The 24,657-nt window shown below is 35.5% G+C and overlaps 1 protein-coding gene across 3 annotated transcripts; it reads left to right on the plus strand.

The window, feature by feature from the left end:
- The first annotated feature begins 26 nt into the window (after positions 1-26).
- VPS37A (VPS37A subunit of ESCRT-I) lies at positions 27-24,427 on the plus strand. 3 transcript variants are annotated; one of them, XM_037526302.1, is made up of 13 exons: positions 100-129; positions 411-489; positions 6,828-6,902; positions 9,807-9,921; positions 11,346-11,446; positions 14,202-14,424; positions 16,130-16,200; positions 19,501-19,628; positions 19,709-19,767; positions 19,845-19,913; positions 20,800-20,943; positions 22,192-22,272; positions 23,830-24,427. In XM_037526302.1, the coding sequence occupies exons 4-12, from the start codon at positions 9,877-9,879 to the stop codon at positions 22,270-22,272; spliced, it is 921 nt and encodes a 306-aa protein (XP_037382199.1). In that variant the 5' UTR covers positions 100-129; positions 411-489; positions 6,828-6,902; positions 9,807-9,876; the 3' UTR covers positions 23,830-24,427. The 3 variants fall into 3 exon arrangements, with proteins under 3 accessions (XP_037382197.1, XP_037382198.1, XP_037382199.1); XM_037526300.2 differs by having other exon boundaries at positions 27-489; XM_037526301.2 differs by lacking the exon at positions 411-489 and having other exon boundaries at positions 30-129.
- The last annotated feature ends 230 nt before the right edge of the window (positions 24,428-24,657 follow it).

Consider the following 24,657-nt stretch of genomic DNA (forward strand, 5'->3'; position numbering starts at 1 on the left):
GACGCGACACGTAGCGGCGACCGAGCACGCAGGAGGGGGCGGGGCACGTTGGTGACTCAGGCTGGGCTGGAGCAGAGCTGGACGCTCAGACTGCCTGACTAGGCGGGTTTGAACGTCAGGGCCGTGAAGGTAGGACTGCCTGTCCCGGGCGGCAAGTTCCCTCTCTCCAGCTGCCCGCAGCCATAGCATGCCCCCCAGAACCCGGGGATCCCCAGCCGGGCGTGCTTAGAGAAGACGCGGCCCCCCAGCGCTTGGCCCCCGGCGTCCCTGCCCGCTCCTCTGTCTCCGGACAACGGCGGGGCCGAGCTGTTGGGAGCAGCAGGCCAGAGTCTTCCAGGGCCTGGGGCCCGGGGACCCGAGGAGGATGAGCTGGCTCTTTCCCCTGACCAAGAGCGCCTCCTCCTCCGCAGCTGGTTCCCCCGGTGGCCTCACCAGCCTCCAGCAGCAGAAGCAGCGCCTGATCGAGTCCCTCCGGAACTCACACTCCAGGTGACTGGCCGCTGCCTCTCCCACAGGAGGAAAAAGTAGGGCGGGAGGGCGGGCTGGTCCTCTCCACCCTCACAGCTCCTCGGGCCGACTCCCCGCCAGCTGCTCTTTTGGGTACACTGCCCTTCTTGGGGTACACGCTTGCTCGCCCATCCTTGGTCCATGTTCATTGTTTCTTTCGGCCCCTCTCTGCCTCTTGCCCACCGCTCACGCTTTCAGTTTTGCCTTGTTCATCTCTTCTGACATCACTATCGACTGCAATCTGTCTCACGGGCTGTATCCAGTGTCTTTTGCATTGCCCTGTGTCCTAACTAACTTTTCCTATTTAACTGCCCCGTTGGTAGAATTGTTAAGATACAGGGCATGGGGAAAGGTCATGTCCAAGTTTCACAAAGAGTGGAAAATGAAAAAATAAAAAACTGTTGCAACATCAAAGGAAAGAGAAGCCAAAGTAGTCATCATTTAATTCTTGTCTGGGAATGACATGCTCAATCCTCTTACATCTCTGGTTTAAAACCCTGTTTAATTCTGATGTAATCCTCCCCTCAAACTGTCCCTCCCAAATCTGGCAACTACCAGTCTTTGTATCACTTTATTCTTGTTTCCACACTTAGGGAACAACACTTATATTCATCTTTATTTTTCTGCTGTTTTGTGCATTTTTCGTTATCAGCATGATCAGATTGGACATATTTTGCACAATAATTTCAGCTTTTTTACTCTAAATTGATTTTTGCAGCCTTTTATATTACAAATGTTTGTGACCTCTAATAGTTTTCAAATGTACTGTTTGTATTTCAAATATTATATGAATTTTGCAAATATATTTACCAACGGTGTTACACTCTGTATTTTAATGTAAAGATGTCAACATCTTTCAACCCTAACCCAGTTTAAATAGATTTTTCATACATTTAAAAATATGTATTTTGAAATAATAAAATTTATTCATTGCTGTCAAACTATAATGGGCCATTTAATTGTTACACTGATAATTTTTCTCAAGCAAGTAAATTAAAATGTAGATTAGTTTTAAGTTTGATATGTTAAAAGAAATTCACTGCAAAATCAGTTTCATTCACATGAGGCCTAATGCTGATTGAACTTAACATGTTTCTTGATTTTTTTATCTCAGTTGTTCTGCTTATTCAAAACTTTCAAAAGGAGAAAGTTTTGTGGTATTTATAGGAAAGGGTGGCATATTTTTATTTGACTTAATGGTGATTTTTTTTTGGAAAATCAGGTTTACAGTCACTCTTCTAAATCATGTTCTGTACTAACTTATAAAAGCTATTCTTACAAGATAAGCTTATAAAGTGACTTATTTTTAACAAACATAGCAAAATTTGACCATTAGAATCTGTTACATTGTGTACTAGTACTATTTGTTAAAATACTATTTAGAATCACATTGGCAATACTGGCAAATTTTTATTCCTTTAGATTGGAGTTGAATTTTAGTAATCTATATTTCTTGCTGCGAAGGCTGGCAAATAAGGAAAATGATTAATCTGAAGTTTATTTTTTATTTTTTAAGCCTTCCAAATAAGGTGAGATTCTAAGTTGGAATTGCTAATATAAGGAGTTTTGAGGTTGGCTAAAGATGATCAGTAAATACCCTGATTCACATATACCGAAAGGATCCGTTTTATTTTTTTTTGAGATGGATATTGTGCACTCATATTTGGACATGTGCTGCATATTTTATAATAGCATAAACTTGTAATACTAAGTATTTAATTCTTTTAATTTCTTTTATAAAAATACTTGCATTTTTTAAAATTGAAATAGCATTGTATTATAAGTTTCAGGTGTGCATCATTAAAAATTAACATATCCAGACACAATAGAAATAATTCCATCCTCCTCTGGGTTCCTCTAGATTGGCAAGTAATCAAACAAGCATCAGACAGATAAGAGAAAAAGCAATATGAAAGTTTGCTAATAATATATATACTTTGTGTATACATGGGAGAGACAGAGCATAACTGGGTAACTCGCCCACGTGGCGGTAGATGCCATCCTAAATAGCTTAGCTAGGATGAGAGGTTGAGGAAGAAAGGGGAGTTAAGTTACACCATTTAATTGGGAAAACAAAGGTACTTCTAACTTCTCCATTGAAAGGAGGATTAGTTTGTCCTATAATACCCTGACAGAAAGAAGTTTGGATATAAGCAACAAAAGCAGCCTCCCCCTGGCCTTCAGAGCTCTTCCCTGAAGTCAACCTTTTGCCAAAAAGACATTTTGGGGCTGGCAGATTTTTGCTTCCCTACATTACAAACTACATTAAGTTCACTATTGCAAGTCCAATTTTATGCTTCATCATACAATTGACGCCTCTTGCATGATTTGTATCCTCCCCCCAACCCCCTTTTCATTCTGGTAACTAATACTAGTCTTTTAGTCTAGGAATTTGTTTTTTTTTTTTTATTTAGGTCATTTTTTTTTTGTTTGTTTGAAATTTTATTTTATTGAAAGTTTTCACATTTATAACTAGATAAGTCTGGAGACAATCAAGTAGGTCATCTTCTTCCAGTTTTCAAGGAATAATATAACCCCAGAAAAATGTCATCTATCCTTATTCAGTCTTCCTGTTTAATTCATGATATGCATTTTTAGACTAGCTGGTAAAATGATCTGTCTTTGTTTATCTAACCATATGTTGCTTGAATAGCCAACTTCAACTTCAAGATTTTTGTGCAAAAAGACAAATTGGTTTTTCTGAAGGTGCACTATGAAAAGTTGGAGAATGTTTCAAGTGGTATTTTAGTTAAAATAAATTTCCTAAATTAAAACCATTTTGTTGCATGCTGACCATCACCCTCATGTTTCACACTTTATCCCTTCTCCAAATATAAGCTCAACAGTGCTTTTATAGCACTGAGTTTCTCACATATTTTGCCCTCCACAGTAAACTGTTCCCTACCCCATTCTTTCATCTACTTTCCAACTCTTAACTCTTTATAATTAAAAAAAATCCCATTTCAGGAAAAAGTCTAATTCCCTTTCTCTTAATAAATGAACTCTTTTGTGGTTACTTCCTCATCTTCCCTAGGCCTCTCCTAAAGCTTTGCTGAATTTTATGTCCATTTTCTCATCTAATTCTTACTAGAAAGGCAGGACAAAGGGGAAACTGTCATAAACGACCATGGTGTTTAACCAAAGCAGAATAACATTGTCTGTTATGAAAATGGAAACTGAAAGTTACATAGATTAGGCTCAAGTAATACAGTATACTTCCAGAATAAGTCATCACAGTATTTATCACTAACATTTCTGACTTTATGGGCAGGTATAGAAATAATTCTGTTTTTTCTGCTTCCTAAACAGCTCACTCTGTTGGTTTCCCACCAAAATCATTTCCCCTGATTTCATGGAAGAACACCTTTTTTTATCTGAGTTCCTGTTCTCCAGGACCTCATACCTAAAGGAGGCTGTGCTCCTTTCACTTTTACTAATAATCTCCTTCCCTCTGCTAGGGAGTGCTAAAACCATTTTCTTAGTACTAGGAAGAGATGTCTAAAAGGAAATGCTTCTTAGGTTTTGGATATGGCTGTGTTACATGGGGTACCTGGACTGCTTAGATCATGAAGGAAGATACGCTGAATGTGCTAGAGTGGAAAAATGGGATGTCGGTGATGTTATGACACTGAATTCACCAACTCTGGAATCTCCTCACTGCTGGACTTCTGTATAAAATAAGTAACACCACACTGTTTAAGCCACCTTCAATCAAGGTTTCCAATTATGGAACTTGAAAATATTTCAAGTCATACACTCATTCCAGAATTTAAAGTCTTCAGAAAGGAAATTAAGTATTTCCCTTGCAATCAGAAAATATTGAAAACTGGTGGTCTTAACAGTTACCATCCTAATTCTTCTGATTTTTCCTCTTAAGATATCTAACGTTAATTAGCTCCTTTGTCATTTTGTTTCCTTAGCTCTAAAGCAACCTGAGGCTGTGTTGGTAATTATCACCTATAATTAATTAACTATGTAAATTCAAAGTTATGCAAATAGTAGCCCTTTATATTACCTTTTACTTAGTAGATCAGTCCTCAAGTAAAGAACTTGTGCATTCATTTTAATAGAGTACATGGTACTGCTGGTACTATTTTTATTTAATATCCAGTAAGAAAGTCTTATTTGGGAGTTATGATTTTATAGAATTGTTGTTTTCTTTTTCACTGTTAGACTAATACTTTTAATAAAAGAAGTCCTGAACCACAAATCAGGGGATACTTATGTGTCCTGAATTGACATATAACCTTGATAGGCCTTAGGAGAATTGAAGTAAAAGGATTGACTACCTGATGTCATATTGCCCTGTCCAATGTATAAGTCTGTTCTATGTGATCATTCTCTTAGACATAAGACAAGAGGAACTTTAGCAACATAAAAGGAAGAAGCAAAAATAATTGATTCTAGGAAAAGCAGCAAGACTTAGGTGAATGAAAGCTTTGTCACCAACTGTCCTGGATTCAGATTCTGGTTCTAATACAGAGTAGCTATATGGCCCTTTGGCAACTTATTCAGCTTATCTGAGTTGTCTAAGTCTCACTTGTAAAATTAGCAATTGTGATTTCTATTATGCAGGGTTGTTGCTATTTAAATAATCCATATGAACATTAGAGATTATGTGGCACATAGTAAGCATGTGACAAAATTTAGATACCTTCTTTTCCACTGCATAGAATCCATGTACCTAGAACCTTTGCATCTTAGCTTGTATCTTCTTGCCAGTATATTATTTATGAATCCATTATTCACAAGCCAACCTGCAGCTCACCTGTCCGTGGCAGGACTACTTCTTACTTTCCACTCAGCAAGTCAGTCCATTTCTTAGAGTGAGTTTCTTCACAATTGAAATGTACCAACTTTAAAAGATTTTAGGCATAATATATGTAAATAAACCAGAATATTATCTGGCTGGTAATAATTATTAATGATGCTGTATCTGAGGAGATAATGTCAGACCTGAACTGGATTGAGTTGAATCTTCGGGACACGCTTCTGGATAGCAATTGCCATGATTACCTTTTCATTTATTGCAGCACTATTTATAATAGGTAAAACCTGAAAACAACCCAAATGCCCAAACATAGATGACTGGATCAAGAAGATATGGTGTATATACACAATGGAATACTATTCAGCAATTAAAAAAGATAAACTCATGCCATTCATAGTAACATGATGGAGCAAGAAGAAATTATGCTCAGTGAAATAAGTCAGAAAGAAAAAGAAAAATATCGGATGGGTTCACTTACAGGAGGAATATAGGGGAACCAAATAAGATATTAGGGAAAAAAATAGTAACAATACAAAACAAAAACAAACAGTTATAAACCAGAGACATCCTGCAGGGTAGGGAGAGGAAGGAGCACAGGGAACTGGTGATGGTGCATGGGTGAACTGGTAGAGGAAATTCTATGGAGACTACACCTGGAGGTGGGGAGCAGGAAAAAAAGCAAACATTGTTTAAAAAAGAACAATGATATAAAATATAAATAAATTTAAAAAACAAACATACACCTCAACAACATTATTAAAAATAAATAAAATTTGTTAATGATGTTTCAGCACTCATTAATATTACCTTAAGTTGTCTTTGATACCTCATTTGTGAAGAAAACCTGTCAAAAATATTAATGTCGAGAAGATAGCTGTGGGGCAAATGAACTTGTCACTTCCAGCTAATGATTTAAGTAAAAATTATTTTAATCAAATTTGCTTTAATTTTTCTATAAAAATACAATGAGAAACTAAGCCAACACTACAAATTTAGACAGGTCCCAAATTAGATTCCTGTTCTAAATGAGCACTCTACTATGCCAAGGGCTTTGCACACATTATTTCACTTAACCTAACAATTTTTTTAGGTAGATAGATGCTTTTAATAGGCTCTAAAAACATTTATCACTTACTATTTGACAGAAAAGACCAGAGCACTGCTGTCCAGAATAAAATCAGGCTTCTCTTACTTAGAAATAAGGTGAATATTTGTTTTTAAAAAGAATTAGCAACCTCCATCAAATTATAGGAAATACCCCATCCAGACTTTTAAAGTTTAATCTGTTAAGATCTATACTTCCTAGCTGTCTTGTACAGCTGGTTAGTGGCAGAGTTAGAACATACATTCGGATATATACATACACTTGGATACTTCCGAGTATTATTGCCTGCTTCGTTGAGAAACTTTTCTGACTATGATGATTTTTCTGACAAGATCCAGGTTCTTTGATTAAAAGTAATTTTAGTAGGCTATAAAAACATTTAAACTTATTTTTAACATTAATGATTTTCTAACTTCTAAATTTTTCTCTCATTTTCTTCTACAGTATAGCTGAAATACAGAAAGATGTGGAATATAGGTTGCCATTCACGGTAAACAACCTGACAATTAACATTAATATGTGAGTAGAACTGTATCCTATTTTTTCATGTGCTAATACTTTAACAAAATATTTTTATTACTGGTTTTGCAGTTATTTTAGAGGTAAACTATTTAAAGCAAACTTATTTCAAATATTCCCTTTCTATTACCTTAGTTTATCAAACGTTAAACAATTTCATGAAATAAAAACATTTTAAAGCTACTACTAATGTATTTTGGTATAAGGAAGAAACTGTAAAAGAGGAAATGCCATAAGAGATGTAATAATCCTTATTATCTTAATTGTCTATTGATTTGCAAAAGCTTAGTTGAAGATATGCTGTACTGTAAGAATGATATTGACAAAGGGGAAAGAAATTTTCCTTAATATCAAAAACAGTTAAAATATTCTAATTTTCATTAGTAGAAATATCAACCAGAAAGTTTAAGACTAAATTTGATTTGATTATTTTTCAAGAAAGAAAGAAGTTAAAGATGTAATCATAGGATTACTTAAATCACTTGGACAATGTGATTGCTAACATTCCCATTTAGCCTTAAATCAGTTATTAGTCTTTAATATGAAAGAACAAAGTTATTACCTTAGATTGCATTAAGTGATTGGTTGCTAAAGCAAGTGTTTAAGTGAAGTAAAAAGACCCTTAACTTGAAAATAGGAACCATGTCTTACTCATCTTCAGATACTTGTTGCCTAGCATAGCACTTGTACATTTGAGGCCTTATGAATACCAGCTGAATTAGTTATTTAAAGTATGAATGTATAGCAGGGACAAGCATGCTATATTAATTTGATATATAGGAACTTTTTAAATCCTTGAGCAGTCCTTGAATTGGAACAAATTTCAGACACCTAGATAGCGAATAATGTATAAATCTAATTTGGTTGGACTCCAACGGCCATTCATTACCTTTTTTAACAAACTGATAAAACATCTTCAACTATAAGAAAGAAATAGCTTTATCTCTAATCCAAAGTCCTAGGTAGAGAGTGGGAAAGGCCAACGAGAACCCAGTTTTCTTCTTGACAGTGCTGCCAACAGATTTTTAAGCCAGTAGGGTGACAGAGGCAATTTATTTTTTTTTTTTAAAGATTTATTTATTTATACAAGGACTGGGGTACAGGCCAGAGGCGTGGGAGAGTGAGAGGATTCACCAGAGACAGAGCAGGGAACAGAACAGGCACACTGATGAAACACACTGCTGAGGGGAGCAGCGGGCGAGACAGGAGAGGTCTGCTGCGTCATGTGGGTCTCCCTGGCCGGCTGGAAATTGAACCCGTGCTGCAAAGGCAGTGGACAGTTTCATAGCACTGCACTCAACCTGCTGCGCCACCGGGGAGACACAACAGAGGCAATTTAAAGAAAAATATTCAAACATGGCTTCATATTGAGTCAAATCTTATTTGTTGAGACTTTACTCCCTAATTTTAATTTTCTGTTAGTTCAAAAGAGGTTAAGGTTTTTCCATTTTTTTTTTAAATAAGAATATATTGTTTTTGGGGCCTCCCCGGCAGCGCAGCGGTTGAGCGCTGGGTTGCGAAGCTGCCCGCAGCCTCTGCAGCGATGGTTCAATTTCTGGCTGTCCCTGGCCACCAGAGTTGGGTCCCACATGGCGCGCAGACCTCTCCTGCCGCCCGCTGCTCCCCTCAGCAGTGTACTTTCGTCCCTCTGCCTGCTCTGTTCCCCGCTTTGGCTCTGGTGAATTCTCTCACCCTCCCGTGCTTCTGACTGTACCCAGTGCTTGTACAAATAAATAAATAAATAAATAAATAAATAAATAATTTTTTAAAAAAAGAATATATTGTTCTTGGGCCTCCCTGGTGGCGCAAGGGGTTAAGATGCAACCTATGAAGCTATTCGCAGCCACTGCAGCACGAGTTCGATCCCCGGCCAGGGAGATACCCACATGGCGCAGCAGACCTCTTCTGACTTACCCGCTGTTCTGCTCAGCAGTGTATTTCAGTCAGTCTGCCTGTTCTGTTCCCTGCTCTGTCTCTGGTGAATCCTCTCACCTCCCACACCTCTGGCCTATACCCCAATTCTTGTATGTTTAAATAAATTTTTTTTTTTTTTTTAAATATTTATTTATTTATTTATACAAGCACCCGGTACAGTCAGAAGCGCGGGAGGGTGAGAGAATTCACCAGAGCCAGAGCGGGGAGCAGAGCAGGCAGAAGGACCGAAGCACACTGCTGAGGGGAGCAGCGGGCGGCAGGAGAGGTCTGCGCGCCATGTGGGACCCTCCTCCGGTGGCCGGGGAGCAGCCGGGGATCGAACTGGCGCTGCAGAGGCTGCGGGCAGCTTCGGAACCCAGCGCTCAACCGCTGCGCCACCGGGGAGGCCCTGTTTAAATAAATCTTAAAAAAAAAAAAAGAAGAATATATTATTCTTACTTGACACTATGCAATTGACTTCAGAGTTGGGAGAGGTAGGCTAATTAGTACTTTCTGTTTTATCCACTAACTTTAGAAATTCACTAAATAGTGAAATAATTCTTGGCAGCATTTCAAAAGTACAAAAACCACAAGAAAATTATATGTCCAGAACTGTGGCCTATGAATAGCCAGACTGGTTTCCAGTGGTTCATCTGATACAAATGCCTCATCTGGTTTTTACATGAGATTTTACATTTTTAGCATATTGCCATTAATTGACATGGTGTGAAGAATATCCTATAATTCTGGATCCATATTCCACATTGAAAAGGTTGTTCAGTATTCAGCTTTTAGAATCTTGTGGCCAAAATGCAACTTTTTTTATATTTTCAGTCAACTCAATGAAGCTGTAATCTTAGAGCACTTACAGTTGAATAATTGCTCACAAGAGAAGTATGAAAATTTAATCTGCTTTTAACTAATTTTGTTTTAGGTCTATATAATTTAACATTTGTAACATTCGGTTTTTGTCTATTCTATCTTTACCAGATTGCTTCCTCCACAGTTTCCTCAGGAAAAACCAGTGATCAGTGTGTATCCACCAATACGACATCACTTAATGGACAAACAAGGAGTGTATGTTACCTCTCCATTAGTAAACAATGTATGTATATGGTTTAATTTATTTCTGGATAATATAACAACTGCATTACTTTTCTAGTAGATATTTTAGAAGTCTGAAGTGCATTTAAAATCTCATTTTGAAATCAGTTATTTTTTAAAATATTCATTGTATATAATAAATAATTTTGATTCAAAGATTATATTTCAATGATGAGGACCTCTTGATGTTAGAACTTTGATTCACAGTTGTTAACTCCATAATTGTTAGGAAGGGATAGCATTCACATAGTTCTTAGAGTACAGTGTAGCTGTCGTGAGACTAATTGCCACATGAATGTATTTGGAGGGTTTCCCATATCAACAAGCAATTCTCAGATACTAGCAGGGTGTCAACTCAATCCAGCTCAATTCTGACATTATGTCCCCAAAGACAGCATCACATGTAACAGATTAAGGCCTCAGTCTCCCAAAATGGATCCTCACTTCACATGCAGATCACAAGTGGGTTACCTGTGCTTCTGACCAAACCAGCTGTGCGTCAGAGCTTCCCAGAACCACCTTCTTAGGATCTACTGATTTGCTAAAACAATTCACAGAATTCAGGAAACCAGTTAACTCAACTGATATTACAAAGGATATAATTCAGGAACAGCCAAATGGGAGAGATGTATAGGTCAAGCTATGGGGAAAAGGGGAGAACTTTCATACCCTCTCCATTAGTGCCATTCTCCTCAAATCTTCATGTGCTCACCAACTAGAAAACTCTCTAATTCCTCTCCTTTTGGGCTCTTATGAAGACTTCATCATTGGGCATGTTTGATTAAATCATTGCTGTTGGTATTTGAACTCAAACTCTAGCTGCTCCCCATCCCTAAAATTTGGTGACTAAAGGTCTAGCTTCTATTCTTGTTGGTTTCCCTGACAATCTCACACAGACACATGCCCCTCCTTAGGTGCTTCCCCAAAGTTACCTTCAATAATGTAATATGAGACACCTTTATCACTCACAACATTTAGGAAATTCTAAGGGGTTTGGGAGCTGTAAGCTAGGCTGTATGGATGAAGACCAAGTTTATATGAGAAATATATTTAGTCCTCTGAATAAATGCATATATTTTCTATAAATCAAAATATTACAGATACATGTGTGATTGATTAATATAAAGAACTGTAACTTAAATGTATTCTCAGTATTACCTTTGAATCTTAACTTACTAAGTTTATAGTGAAATTTCAGCTCTACTAATGATTAAATAGATTTTTAACCTGATTTGTGGTATTGGTTCTCTAAGAAATATTGTAAGTGGTAGATTGCTAATATGTTCAGTTGATTCATTGTCCTGTTTTTCATTTAATTCTTGATTTGCAAGTGTATTAAGTTTTAGAGTGCTATTATCCTAAAGAGACTTTTTAAACTTTCTGAAAGTGATTTTGACCATCCTGTATTATTGTTTTTACTTTCAGTTTACAATGCACTCAGATCTGGGAAAAATTGTTCAGAGTCTGTTGGATGAATTTTGGAAAAATCCTCCAGTTTTAGCTCCTTCTTCAACATCATTTCCATAGTAAGTATATTTGTAACAGAATGAGCTCTCTTCTGCCTGTTTGTCTTCAGCAGGCTCCTAGCAGAGGCCTTATCTGGAATGTTAGTCAGAACACCTAGATATGATTCTCACTGGGTTCCTAGGTAAATAGCTTGAGAGTTGTAAGAAAGTAATTTTGCCTTTTTAGTCATCTTTTGTCACTTCTGCATTCACTTTGTTAAGGCAATACAAAGTCCTGACCAGATTCAAAGGGAGAAAAATAGATTTTTCCTCTTGGGGAGGGAGTGGCAAGGTTCTTGAACAGGGTATGTAGTCAGAAATATTGTTGTGGCCATTTTTGAAAAATATTATGCCACAAGATTCTTGGCAGAGAAAACTTAAGACTTTTCTTTTTAATTTGCAAATATCTTTAACATACCCTTACACTTAATAGTTGGTATGGTTCAAGATCCAAGTTGAAGTTTTCCATTCAGAATTTTGAAGACAGTGCTCTAATTTCGACATAGTGTTTCTGTTGTGGCTAAATTGTCCAATGCCATTTTGATTTCTTGATCTTTTCAACTTTTTTCATCTTTGGTGTTCTGAAACTTGATGATGCAACTTTTTTTTTTTTTTTAAAGATTTATTTATACATACAAGAGCTGGAGTACAGGCCAAAGATGTGGGGGGTGAGAGGATCCACCAGAGACAGAGTGGGGAACAGAACAGGCAGACTGACTGAAATACACTGCTGAGGGGAGCAGCGGGCGAGACAGGAGAGGTCTGCTGTGCCATGTGGGTTTCTCCCTGGCTGGCCAGGGATCGAACTTATGCTGCAGAAGCTGTGGATTGCTTCATAGTGCAGTGCTTTATCTCTTGCGCCACCTGGGAGGCCCCTCATGATGTAACTTCTTACTGGTCTTTTTACTTCTTAGAATATTTCTTGACTTAATGCCCATTTCTTTTACCTAATTTCTAAGAGTGTTTTCTTATTCCGAAGTCAGGCAGCATCTTAGATACTGCTTGGAAATCTCCTTAGGTAGGCTATCCAGTTCATTATGTACATCAACTACATTCTTCATCTTTGTCATGCAATATCTAATTACTGGAGTCATGAACCTCATTGATAATCTTTATCTAAAAACTATATTTCCTGTCTTCTGTCAGTATAGAGTTAGGTATAAATTCATTCACTTATTTTAAATATTCAAGCCAACATATTGTTACCATTTCAAGTACATTCTATGATAGAGTGCATACTATTAAAAAGCAAGTTTGAGGGCCTCCCAGGTGGCGCAGCAGGTTGAGCACAGTGTTGGGAAGCTGTCCTCAGCCTCTGCAGTGCGGGTTTGATTCCCAGTCAGCCAGGGATATTCCCACAAAGCGCGGCAGATCTCTCCTCTTGCGCCGCTGCTCCCCTCAGCAGTAGTTTTGGTCTTTCTGCCTGTTCTGCTCCCCACTCTGTTTCTGGTGAGTCCTCTCACCCTCCCATGCCTCTGGCCTGTACCCCAGCTATTGTATAAATAAAAACAAATAAATAAATAAAAAATAAAAAGCAAGTTTGATACATTTCTTCCTTTATAGGCTGTACCCTCTGCAGAGCTCAAAATAGAGCAAATTGGTTTAGAATTATTAAACTTTAATTCAAGAATAATACATATATTCTCTCATGTTGATCATATTGTTTTTAGATAATCATTAACATATTCACAGACATATCGATAAATGCCTTTTATAATTAGTTATAAATCACTTTCCCATGACCCTCATTGGGTTTAATTAATTTGCTACAGAGCTCACAGAAGTCAAGAGGAACATTTACTTGCATTTACCAGTTTATTATAAAGGATATTATAAAAGATAGCAGGTGAATGGTCAGATGAAGAGATAGGACGAAGTTGGGCAAATGTCCCAAGCATATGATCTTCTGTCCCCATGGACCGGGATGCACCACCCTCTTGCCATGTAAATGCATTTACTAGTAAGGAAATTTGTCAAGTCTAGATGTGCAAGGTTTTTTATAGAGTTTAATCTGTAACTCCTTCTCTTCCCTGGATTGTCTAGTATTCTATTTAAAAGAAATTTTTTTTTGTCCTTTATGCAGGAGTGATTGACCATTTAAACTTTATTAATTCAAATATTGATATTTAGGTATTTCTCATATACACTTCAACCTGAATCACCCTAATTCTTTTAGAGTATGGTTCTCTCTGGGGGGAAAAAAGTTAAATATAAAATATTAATGATCTTGTAAAAATAAATATTAACTGCATTGTCTACAGTAGGTGTACTGTGCTACTTTTTCTAATCTACATGTTTTCTTATATGTGTCTGTTTTTAATATTCCTAACATCTGTATGTTTAATTGTCCTTTAAAATTTTCTAGGAAAGCATTCTTGACTTTCAGTCAGATTTTGCTAAATATAGTGCAATCTACTATACTAAGCATCCTCTACTTGAATGAATTTTCTGGAGTAAGTGTTATTTTCCATTCCCGTCAATGAACATATTTATTTATTGCTAGTGGGATGCTTAAAAATCAAAAGTAGTCTATTCTGCATTGGCCAGTTGAATTGTATGCCTTCTAAAGCACACAATTTTCCTTTTTCATGGAAATCACAGTCCTCCTTTTTAAATGTTCATATTTCATCAATGTATAAAATAATTAAGTTAAAGTATCACATGCCTTACAGATTTCTCTACAATGCATGACCATTGTTATTTAGAACAGGTTAGAAGTAATTTTACAAATTCACACCTAAATCTACTCTAATTTTTATTTTTTGTTTCTCTTTAGTCTGTACAGTAACCCAGGTGGAATGCCGCCTTATGCTTCTCAGGGTTTTCCATTTCTCCCTCCATACCCCCCACAAGAAGCTAACAGGAGTATCACATCTTTACCTGTTGCTGATTCTGTTTCTTCAACAACAAGTTACTCACCAGCCAAACCTGCTGCACCTTCATTTGGTGTCCTTTCAAATCTGCCGTTACCTGTTCCCACAACGGACGCTTCAGCACCGGTTGGTATATTCAGTTATCTCATATTTGTACCCTTCATTCAATTAACAAATATTTATTGTATGCCAGCTTGTGCCAGCCACAAGTCAGGCACAAAAAATAAAATGATTAAATTACATTTTCAACTTAAGTAATAAACGCTGAGAAGTAACCAGCAAATAATCAAATAATTGCAAATAAAAAAACTTCAGTAGAATTTAAGGGTTATTCTAGAGTTATAGTGAATAGTTGAAGGAATTGCCAGTAATTCTAGGGACCAAGGTAGAACTAGAAGAGATGCCTTTATGAAAAAAGTGATGCAGGTTTTTTTGCCACCGTATCCTTAGTGCCTCAAATAATGTCTGACACATATCATCAGTGCACAGTTAAAAGAATCAGATAAATGAATGAATGAATGCTTGAGACCAGATTTTGAAACAGTAGTGGATTTTCCAGGATTTCAAGAGGTAATAGCATTGATAAAGGCAGAGGCATAACCAAGATGTCAAATTTGTGAAGCTCTTTATAAATAGATCTCTATGACTGTCAGTGAAGGCACAGGAAGTGATCATGTAGGAGAAGCTGGTATCAGATTGTGGAAAGTCTGCTGTATCATGTTAAGGGTTAAAGTATTCCACGGTTTAAAAAAAAATTCTATGTTCTTGACCCAGTAACTGTTACCATGTGGGAAGTTACTTAGGGAGAGACTAATCATTTGTGTATAAAACATATTAAGGGATTTTTAAACCTTCATTTTTTACACCAGAAAATGTTACAAACAATATTACGCCAATTAAAATTTATTTTAAAGTTTTTAAAAAGATAAAAACCTTAATTTTTAGTCCTTAGTGAATATCACCCATAGTAATAATTAAATATTATAAAACTTTATTTTATCCAACAGTACAAATTTCACTGTTTTTCCAGAAGCTTTCTTCATTTTGTTAATGATATTATGAACAAACTACAATTAGTAGTAAAAACAAAACTACAAGAAAAAAATTTTTTTTAAACATACTTTATTTTTTTAAAGATTTATTTATTTATTTATTTATTTATACAAGCACTGGGTACAGTCAGAAGCGCGGGAGGGTGAGAGAATTCACCAGAGCCAGAGCGGGGAGCAGAGCAGGCAGAAGGACCAAAGTACACTGCTGAGGGGAGCAGCAGGCGGCAGGAGAGGTCTGCATGCCATGTGGGACCCTCCCCCAGTGGCCGGCGAGCAGCCGGGGATCGAACTGACGCTGCAGAGGCTGCTGGCAGCTTCGCAACCCAGTGCGCAACCGCTGCGCCACCGGGGAGGCCCTACAAGAAAAATTTTTAAGGCTCCTCAATTTTTAAGTCATCTATTCTAATCTAATATAGTTATGTAACTGTTCAGACTTTCATTCAGTTATTAATACTTAATGCCTTTCATTTGAGATAATTATATTCATGTATCATTGAAATCTATGGTTAACCCAACACCTGTCACAGATAAACTTGAGATTTATTTTACAGCCATCTACTTGCTAAGAAGCGCTTACTCAGGTTCTCACATGATCCCCAGCCAAAAAAAAAAAAAAAAAAAGGAAGAAATGCTATATATACAAGAGGACACTGAGAAATACAGAGTGAGGAAAGAAGGGGGAGAGAGTAAGGACAAAGCACAGTATGAAGATGAAGACATGATAATGAAAACAGTCAAAAAGATGGCTGAAATTTAATGCCATTTAAAACTCTCTTTAGATAAGCCAAAATGGTTTTGGTTACAAGATGCCAGATGTTCCTGATGCATTTCCAGAACTCTCAGAACTAAGGTAAAAAACTTGAAGTGTAACATTGGTATTAGTTATCTATTTTATTTGTAAATACTTAACCAGATCATCATTTTCATATCCACATTAAATAAAAGGATTTTTAAAATCCTCACTATTCCTACATTATGGTTGTCTTAGTAGGAAAGTTTTATAAGTTAGTTTTAGGTGTTGTAGATTTTATATTCTGAGTGGCTATTACGTAGTCAGAGAATTTTTAGATGCAGGAACTGATAATATTTATCAGGATAACAAGGTCCTTTCTCTTAGGTAGCACTACGTTCTTGTGAAAATTATTTCAGAATATATTATACCTGAATATTTCAAAATATATCTTTCTCTATTTTAGACCTTTTCATTGTTTATTTGGTAGATAAAACTTTGTAGGTAGAGAAATACTGTTGTAATAATATATTACCACATTGTGTTTCTTTGGTAGTTAAAATTTATTTCCAGTTTTATTGAGAGATATATACAGCATTGTATAGATTTAAAATGTACAGCAGAGTGATTTGACTTACATATATTGTGAATGATTACCACAGTAAGTTTAGTTAACATCCATCACCTCATATAGATACCAAGAAAAGAAAACAAGGTTTTTTCCATTGTGTTGGGAACTCTTAGGATAGAGCAGTGTTAACTATAGTCATTATGCTGTATGTATATCACATCCCTAGCATTTATTTTATCTTATAAATAGAAGTTATTTTTTTCTTTTTAAAGATTTATTTATTTATTTATACAAGCACTGGGTACAGTCAGAAGTGCGGGAGGGTGAGAGAATTCACCAGAGACAGAGCGGAGAGCAGAACAGGCAGACTGACGAAGTACACTGCTGAGGGGAGCAGCGGGCGGCAGGAGAGGTCTGCGTGCCATGTGGGTTATTTCCTGGACAGCTGGGGATCGAACTTGTGCTGCAGAGGTTGCAGATTGCTTCATAGTACGGTTCTTAACCCCTTGCGCCAACTTCCTCCCACTCTCTGCTGTATTCCTCAAATCTATGGTCAGCTTGCAAGTTTTACCTTTTTCCTGACCTGTTGTTCATTTTTCTTATATTCCACCTATAAGTGAAACTATTTGATATTTTTCTTTTTTCCTCCTGACTTATTTCAGCTAGCATAATCCCTTCCAGCTCCATCCATGTTGCCGCAAATGCCATGGGTTTATCTTTTCTGATTGCCAAGTAGTATTCGATTGTACATCTATACCATATCTTCTTGGTCCATTTATCTGTTTTGGGGCATTTTAGTTATTTCCATATTTTTTTTATTTTAAAGATTGATTTATTTATGCATGCAAGAGCTGGGGTACAGGCCAAAGATGTGGGGCAGGGGGGAGGTGAGAGGATTCACCAGAGACAGAGCGGGGAACAGAACAGGCAGACTGACTGAAATACACTGCTGAGGGGAGTAGCAGGCGAGTCAGGAGAGGTCTGCTGTGCCATGTGGGTTATTTCCTGGACAGCTGGGGATCGAACTTGTGCTGCAGAGGTTGCAGATTGCTTCATAGTACAGTTCTTAACCCCTTGCGCCACCAGGGAGGCCCTTATTTCCATATTTTGGCTATAGTAAATAGTGCTGCAACTAACATAGGAGTGCAAATTTCCCTTTGAATTAGTGTTTTTATATTCTTTGGGTATATTCTAGGAGTGGAATCGCTGGATAATATGGTAGATCCATTTTTAGTGTTTTGAGGAACCTCCACACAGCTTTCCATAGAGAGTGGACCAGTTTACATTCCCATACTGGTAACTGGATTATAGTCTGGATTAGAATTCGTTTTATCAGATCATCACATTTTACTCCTTAAACAATATATATGTCAGTTACTTCTTAATAAATATGTAAAAAATGATTTCAGTTTAATTCTTTTGGGTAGCATACTTATAATTTAGTGCATACTTCCTATTATATCACTTAAGATAATAGTGATCTCTAGCTGCCCTATTTTTTGTGATAGTAAGATTGAAACACCTAAAATCATTGGCCATTATTTTGTTAAGGATTGCAGATATGACTTTCAGATTTTATTATTACTAATGCCCGAATTAGCTAAATTCTGTGAAGAACTTTCTTAAATTAACTAGTTACATGGAAAGGCACTATTATAAGTGCTTGATTTTTCTCCTTTTATCAATTTTCAGAATAAGGAATTGATGCATTAGCAAGCTCCAAAAGTTCTGATGAGCAAGGCTTTATTTTTTTTCCATAATTGTTTGTGTTTTTACAAACTCCTAAGTTTTTTAAATGTATATTTAATGTGTTTCAATCAATCCAGTCATTATTCTTTTTGATGCTTAAAATAGCCCTATTTTTTAGTCAATAGGAAACCTTTCAACTTGGCTTCTTCTGTATCCTTTTTGGCAAAACAAAAATAGTGTGGGCTCATTCTGAACATTTCTTTTCCCTGGCCTGCAGTCAGCCATTTCTCGGAAGGGCACTCGTTCTCTTTTAAAATAATAATATCAATATTTATACTATTGAATGCAGGATGTGTTTTAATTTGTTTTTTTTTATACTTCTTTTGTCTTTATAATATATCATACCAGAGATGTATAGCCAAATACTATTCTATTCTTTTTTTTTTTTTTTTTTTTTTGTGGGACCCTCGCTGGTGGCTGGAGATCGAACTGGTGCCGCAGCCTCGCAACCCAGCGCTCAACCATTGTGCCACCAGGGGAGGCCCCAGCCAAATACTATTCTTTAACGCCTCTTCAAATAATATTTCTCTGATAACTCAGAAAAAAATCCGGGTCCTTTTATTTCCATTTGCTTGAATTTTAGAGACTTTACCTTTTTTTTTTTTTAATAATGCTTTTATTTAACTATGGTCAAAAAGAAAAAATAGATTCAAAGGGGTTTAACTGCCATCCCTGTCTTATCACTTGTTTCTCTCTTTCATCCTATTGATTTTTGCTTTTGGTTTAGCCTTCCATGATTACTTTAAATATTTATGAATATGTGTACATACAGACACATATATACATGTCCATAACTTTTATTATGATAGCTACACACACCTCTTAGATACATAGGCATAGAGGTAAAATTGGGCATTGTTATGGATGTCATATGCACTAATTTTCATAGTCCTATAGTGACTTGACACTATATTCACACAACTTCATGTTCTGTTAGGGTTGATATTTTCCTTTTATGGCAACAGTTAACCTTATATGTGTATATATATAGATACTTCAAAATTGATTTAGAACCTTATCTGCTGAATAAAACTGAAAATTAGGAATATTTACATTGAGAAAAATGGAATAACTCACAATCATTATTTTTTTTTTTTTAGTGTGTCACAACTTACAGATATGAATGAACAAGAGGAGATACTACTAAAACTATTTCTGACTTTACCTCAACTAAAACAAATTATTACTGACAAGGATGACTTAGTAAAAAATATTGAGGAATTAGCAAGTATGTCTTTCTTTCTTTGTCAAATTTCCTGAAAAAAGAATGATCTTTACCTAGAAATAACCCAGAGATTTGTCTCACAGGAAAAAATCTCCTTTTGGAGCCCAGCTTGGAAGCCAAAAGGCAAACTGTCTTAGATAAGGTGAGTTGTTTATCCTTTTGAAGGCATCTTTAAAATTTTAAAATAGAATAAAACAGTATTTTCATTTGCTCTTTTAGTATGAACTACTCACACAAATGAAATCTGCTTTTGAAAAGAAGATGCAAAGGCAGCATGAACTTAGTGAGGTAAGATTGTTTACCTGTTTTTCCTTACCATAAGAATTTTTAATCTTAATGTGTGTGAGCTACTACATTCTTACTTCCATTATTATCAGAATTATATTCATACTAGCTATAATTCATCTAATTTTATTATAATCAATTATATTAGGATTCTTTCCCTAATTCTGTAATTAGAATTAATATTGGTTTATGAGTTATGAACAGGTCTTAAGCATTATAAATTATTTGTGGTCATACAAGAGCATGTTTGGTTTCAGAACAGAAAAATACAAAGGCTCCTTTTATAAATAACTTTTCTGGGGAAGTTATTATAAAACCAGTTTAACTCTTGTAATAAGAACTTTTAACTTTGATTCGTGTAAGTTTATGGTACAGATATCTTAAATGAAAAGTTAATAAGTAGTATAATGTATAAAATATGTAAAGAGTAACTTACCACAAATAGATTATATTATGTTAGATGCCCAGTTCTGATATGAAAATCAGAAGCATCATATAAAATTCAACCTTTGTATCTGCAAATACAAATCTTTAAAACTAGAAAAGGAAAAGAGTATATAATCTATCACATATCAGTAACCGACATTATAGTTAATATTCTAAAAATCAGAAATTCTGGAAGGTAAAAATAATGTAATAAAACATGAAAGACATTAAACAGTAGCAAAATTGTTATAGTAAAATGGTATAAATTTATAATGGATTTCAGATAATATGATCATTCTTTAGAATAAAAGAAATAATAGTTAACATTGAGTAATTATTATGTGCCTTGCACTGCACTAAACTATATATACATAGGCCAATTATTCCCTATAAAACCATATGAGATAGAAATTGTTACTTTTGCTTCCATTTGACAGATGAGGAAATTGGTTTTCTTTTCCAGAGTTGTAGTGCAAGTGCCCTGCAGGCAAGATTGAAAGTAGCTGCACATGAAGCTGAAGAAGAATCTGATAATATTGCTGAAGATTTCTTGGAGGGAAAAACTGAAATAGATGATTTTCTCAGTAGCTTCATGGAAAAGAGAACAGTATGTAATCCTTTCCAGTTGAGGACAAGTGATAGCCTAATTTCAAATTACTTAAGTATAATCATGACTAATAAAAAACTTATATCCCATTACTGCCTGGAATTTTGAGTGCCATGAGAGAAAACTGAAGAGTTCTATTGAGAAAGATAGCAATGTCCTGCTATTACTTTAAATCTGCTTGTTGTGAGTACAGGCAGGTTAAAAAAATAGTTCTCTTTCAGAAATGATAGTATCTGCATTATTCTGTACTAAAGCTAGCAAATCAGCTTAAGTCTACTCTGAATAGTTGTAATATATTCCTGAATAACCAGTTTTATAATTTTTTTTTAAAGATTTATTTATATATATAAGAACTGGGGCATAAAGCAGAAGTTTGGGGTTTAAAAGGATTCACCAGAGAGAGTGGGGAGCAGAACAGGCAGATATACTGAAATACATTGCTGAGGGGAGCAGCAGGTGAGACAGGAGAGCTCTTCTGCACCATGTGGGTTGCTCCCTGGCCGGCATGGGATCAAATTCATGCTACAATGGTCTGTGATAGCTTGATAGTGCTGTCTTTAACCCCTGCGCCACCAGGGAGGCCATTACAAATTGTTAAAAAGCGAATCTGTAGTGATTAAAAAATTTTGTTTTTAATATTATGGAGAACATTCTGTAGTAGTTCTGTTCTGATATTTCCATTATATGTAAAGAAAAATCAAAGCATGCTGAACAGTTTCTTGCTCTTTGATAGAGTCCTGTTTACCTTATTTCTCTATAACATCACATTTTAAAAATAACCTTTTGTTAATAAACTATCAAACATATGTACTATATGTGTGCAGATATTTAGCATATTTTATTATCCCTATTTTCCATGAGAGAAAATTGATGCTCAGGGACATGCTATAGTAATAGCATTAGTAAGGCATTGATTTCTGGTTCATTGTTCTTTGGTACTTTATACTTTTGCTTTTGAAGTTTTTATTAATCTTCCTTTTTAACAACAGTAAGATTTATTTTTATATTTTTAAAACACATGTTTTTGAAATTACATAATCAGAGATTGATTAAAGAATTAGTTACAGGTAAAAATTATCTTCTAAAAATTATATGGGATTTATTTTGATTCTCTGAACTACCTTAAATATTCAAAACTTGAAGTAATGTCAACAGGTTAAATAATTCTCTCAGAATTTTTTCATAATGTTGGAAGTAGTTAGTAAATAATGGAGAAGTAGCTGGTATTTTAAATAATTTGTCTTCTAGATTTGCCACTGTAGAAGAGCCAAGGAAGAAAAACTTCAGCAGGCGATGGCAATGCACAGCCAATTTCATGCTCCCCTATAGGTAAATTGTATTCTATGAGGTTTCAGTTTCAAGGCCATTACATGATACTCTTCACTGAAGTGTACTCTGCCTGTTCATCCAACTTTAAGCATAGTACTATCATTATACCTATTGCGCTGTATAACAAAATGTTTTATAGTATGTACTAAGCATAAGATATACATAAGCATACAGCTAGTAGAAATCTTTAGATACTTTCTCAGTATGATGTTGGCTTAAATGTATTTTTTTTTTTCAATATTCGATTGCTACTGGTATTGGGGTATACCGCGTCAGTTGAGATACTTCTTAGTAGTTTTCCTTTGTTATTTCTTCCTTTAAAATTCCTAAGAACATTTTTAAGAACTAAATTAAATTAACTTCTGGTGTCTCTTTTCCATTTCATACCAGGATTATTTCAGTAATGACCCCTGGCTTCAGGGTTTTTCTCTTTCCTATATGGCACTGACAGAATGATACTTCCCCTGGTAATGACAATGTCAATGACAAATTTCTCTTCTGGTTTTAAGCCTTCTATAATCTGGCATTGACTGAAGATCATCCATTTTAATTTTCCATTTCCTCTTACATTCTCTTTCACGTCATGTTCTTTCTTCTCCCACTATAACTTTGTTCACAATCTTACCTGTTCTCAATATACCCTTTTCTTCTCCATCTCCCTTGTTTAGGAATTATTTTATTGCAAGATCTAGTTCCCACCCCAACAAATTTAAATGAAAGTGAATGCTATTGAGTAATGCAGGCATACATTATAGAACCAAATGCAGGAAAGTACAGTTAATCACCTGAGAATGAAAACATGACTAAAGGCCATCACTCATCAGAGCAGCTCCTCTTTCTCACAGCCTTTTCAGGACTGCTTGTTTCTCATTTCTGCTTTTGTGTTCTTTTCTGTCTCAAGCCATCACATACTTTCTCACTCGCTCTACCAAGAGCTTTTCTTTACTACACTTGTTCATCTTTAACAACTGCTACCTACAGCCGTGATCATAGCATGGCAGTTCAAGCACCCTATAGAGACTGGCCAGGGTCTCTCTCACTAGAAATCCCCAGAAAGAGACTGACCTAGTGGTGGGTGAAAGAAAGGTCCATCCTGGCTCAGTAGTTTGGCTTGGAGACCAGTGTAATAGGTTCTGCCCCCTTGACTGGGCTGGAGGAGTGGACTTTGAGAAGAGAGTATGGGAGGTCCCCTGAAAATCAGAGGAGCAAGCTACAACGAAGATTATAGGCATTTCTCCAACGCAGTGTTTTGTCCTTTCTCTCAATCTAGTTGTACTTAACATTTAGTGCTAACATCGAATTGTTTTTACATCTGATTTGCCAAATCATCCTGTTAATCTCTGAGGGTAAGAACTGATTTTTAATAGTAAGTGTGCATTTATCACAGCTTGAGAAAAGTGGGGACTGAGAAATTATATGTATATTAACATGCTAGATTCTTTCTCCACACCTTTTCTCTCATTATCACGTTAATCTTATAGGTAAATCCTAATTGGAAGAGAATGTAAAGGGATGAAAATGTATTAAATCTGTTTTTTAAAATTTTTTTTTTTCCAGATTTTCCTGAAAACATGAACTGCCAAGAGAGGAATGGGACACAAAACTAAGAACATTTATATTTATGATTTGCAAATTGGTGTTTCCTCACAGTGGTTGAATTAATATTCTATATAGATTGTATACAGAACTGAGATTGATTTTGTACAGATTCAAATGATTGCTATGATCTTTCCTTTGAGAAATTTTTCTGCACTATTTGCACTAAAAATGTTTATTTATTGTTGATAAATCCTATCATATTTAAGTTCCACTGCTATTCCTCTCATATTGAGTAAATAACTATGCATGTAATTTTAGCTAGTTTCAAAATTTTATAAAATTACTTCATTTAAATTTGTATTTTTAGTTTTAAATTGCCTCATTTCTTTATCAAGAATTTGTTATTTAGATTTTTTTCCCCTCTCAGCCTCTCTTGAAAAATCACTATTTTCAACTATGGAAAGTTACTTACTTTTCCTTTCTTTCTGGAAGATAAAAACCTTCAAAAATATATTTGTTTTTAAATATTAATACTGTCAGAAATGCCAGGCCTGCCAATATGCTGTCTCAAGAAAGAAACTTTTAATACGTACAATAAATCAAAACAGTAAACCAGCTCCTGTTTTTATTTTTTTAATTAAAAATTCATTTAAGAAGCAATATAGGTAAATAGCTTTCCTAAAAGAAAAAAATTGCCTTTCTCTTAAATTTTCATGCTATTTTTTTTAATATATTTGTCTCAAGGCTTGGTGTTTGGGAAAAAGATATGCTAAGTTCCTAATGTTAAAATTAAAAACAGTTGTTTTACTAGTGAACATTTTATTAATACTAATACTAGTTTTTAAT

The sequence above is a fragment of the Talpa occidentalis genome, unplaced genomic scaffold, assembly GCF_014898055.3.
Source record: "Talpa occidentalis isolate TD23 unplaced genomic scaffold, MPIMG_talOcc4v2.1 talOcc4.4, whole genome shotgun sequence".
NCBI lineage: Eukaryota > Metazoa > Chordata > Mammalia > Eulipotyphla > Talpidae > Talpa > Talpa occidentalis.

Coding starts and splice junctions, on each gene's coding strand:
- VPS37A (XM_037526300.2), top strand. CDS start 365: ATGAGCTGGCTCTTTCCCCTGACCAAGAGCGCCTCCTCCTCCGCAGCT. Junction 9,922..11,345: donor CCTCTCCATTAGTAAACAAT/GTATGTATATGG, acceptor TTTTACTTTCAG/TTTACAATGCACTCAGATCT. Junction 11,447..14,201: donor TCTTCAACATCATTTCCATA/GTAAGTATATTT, acceptor GTTTCTCTTTAG/TCTGTACAGTAACCCAGGTG.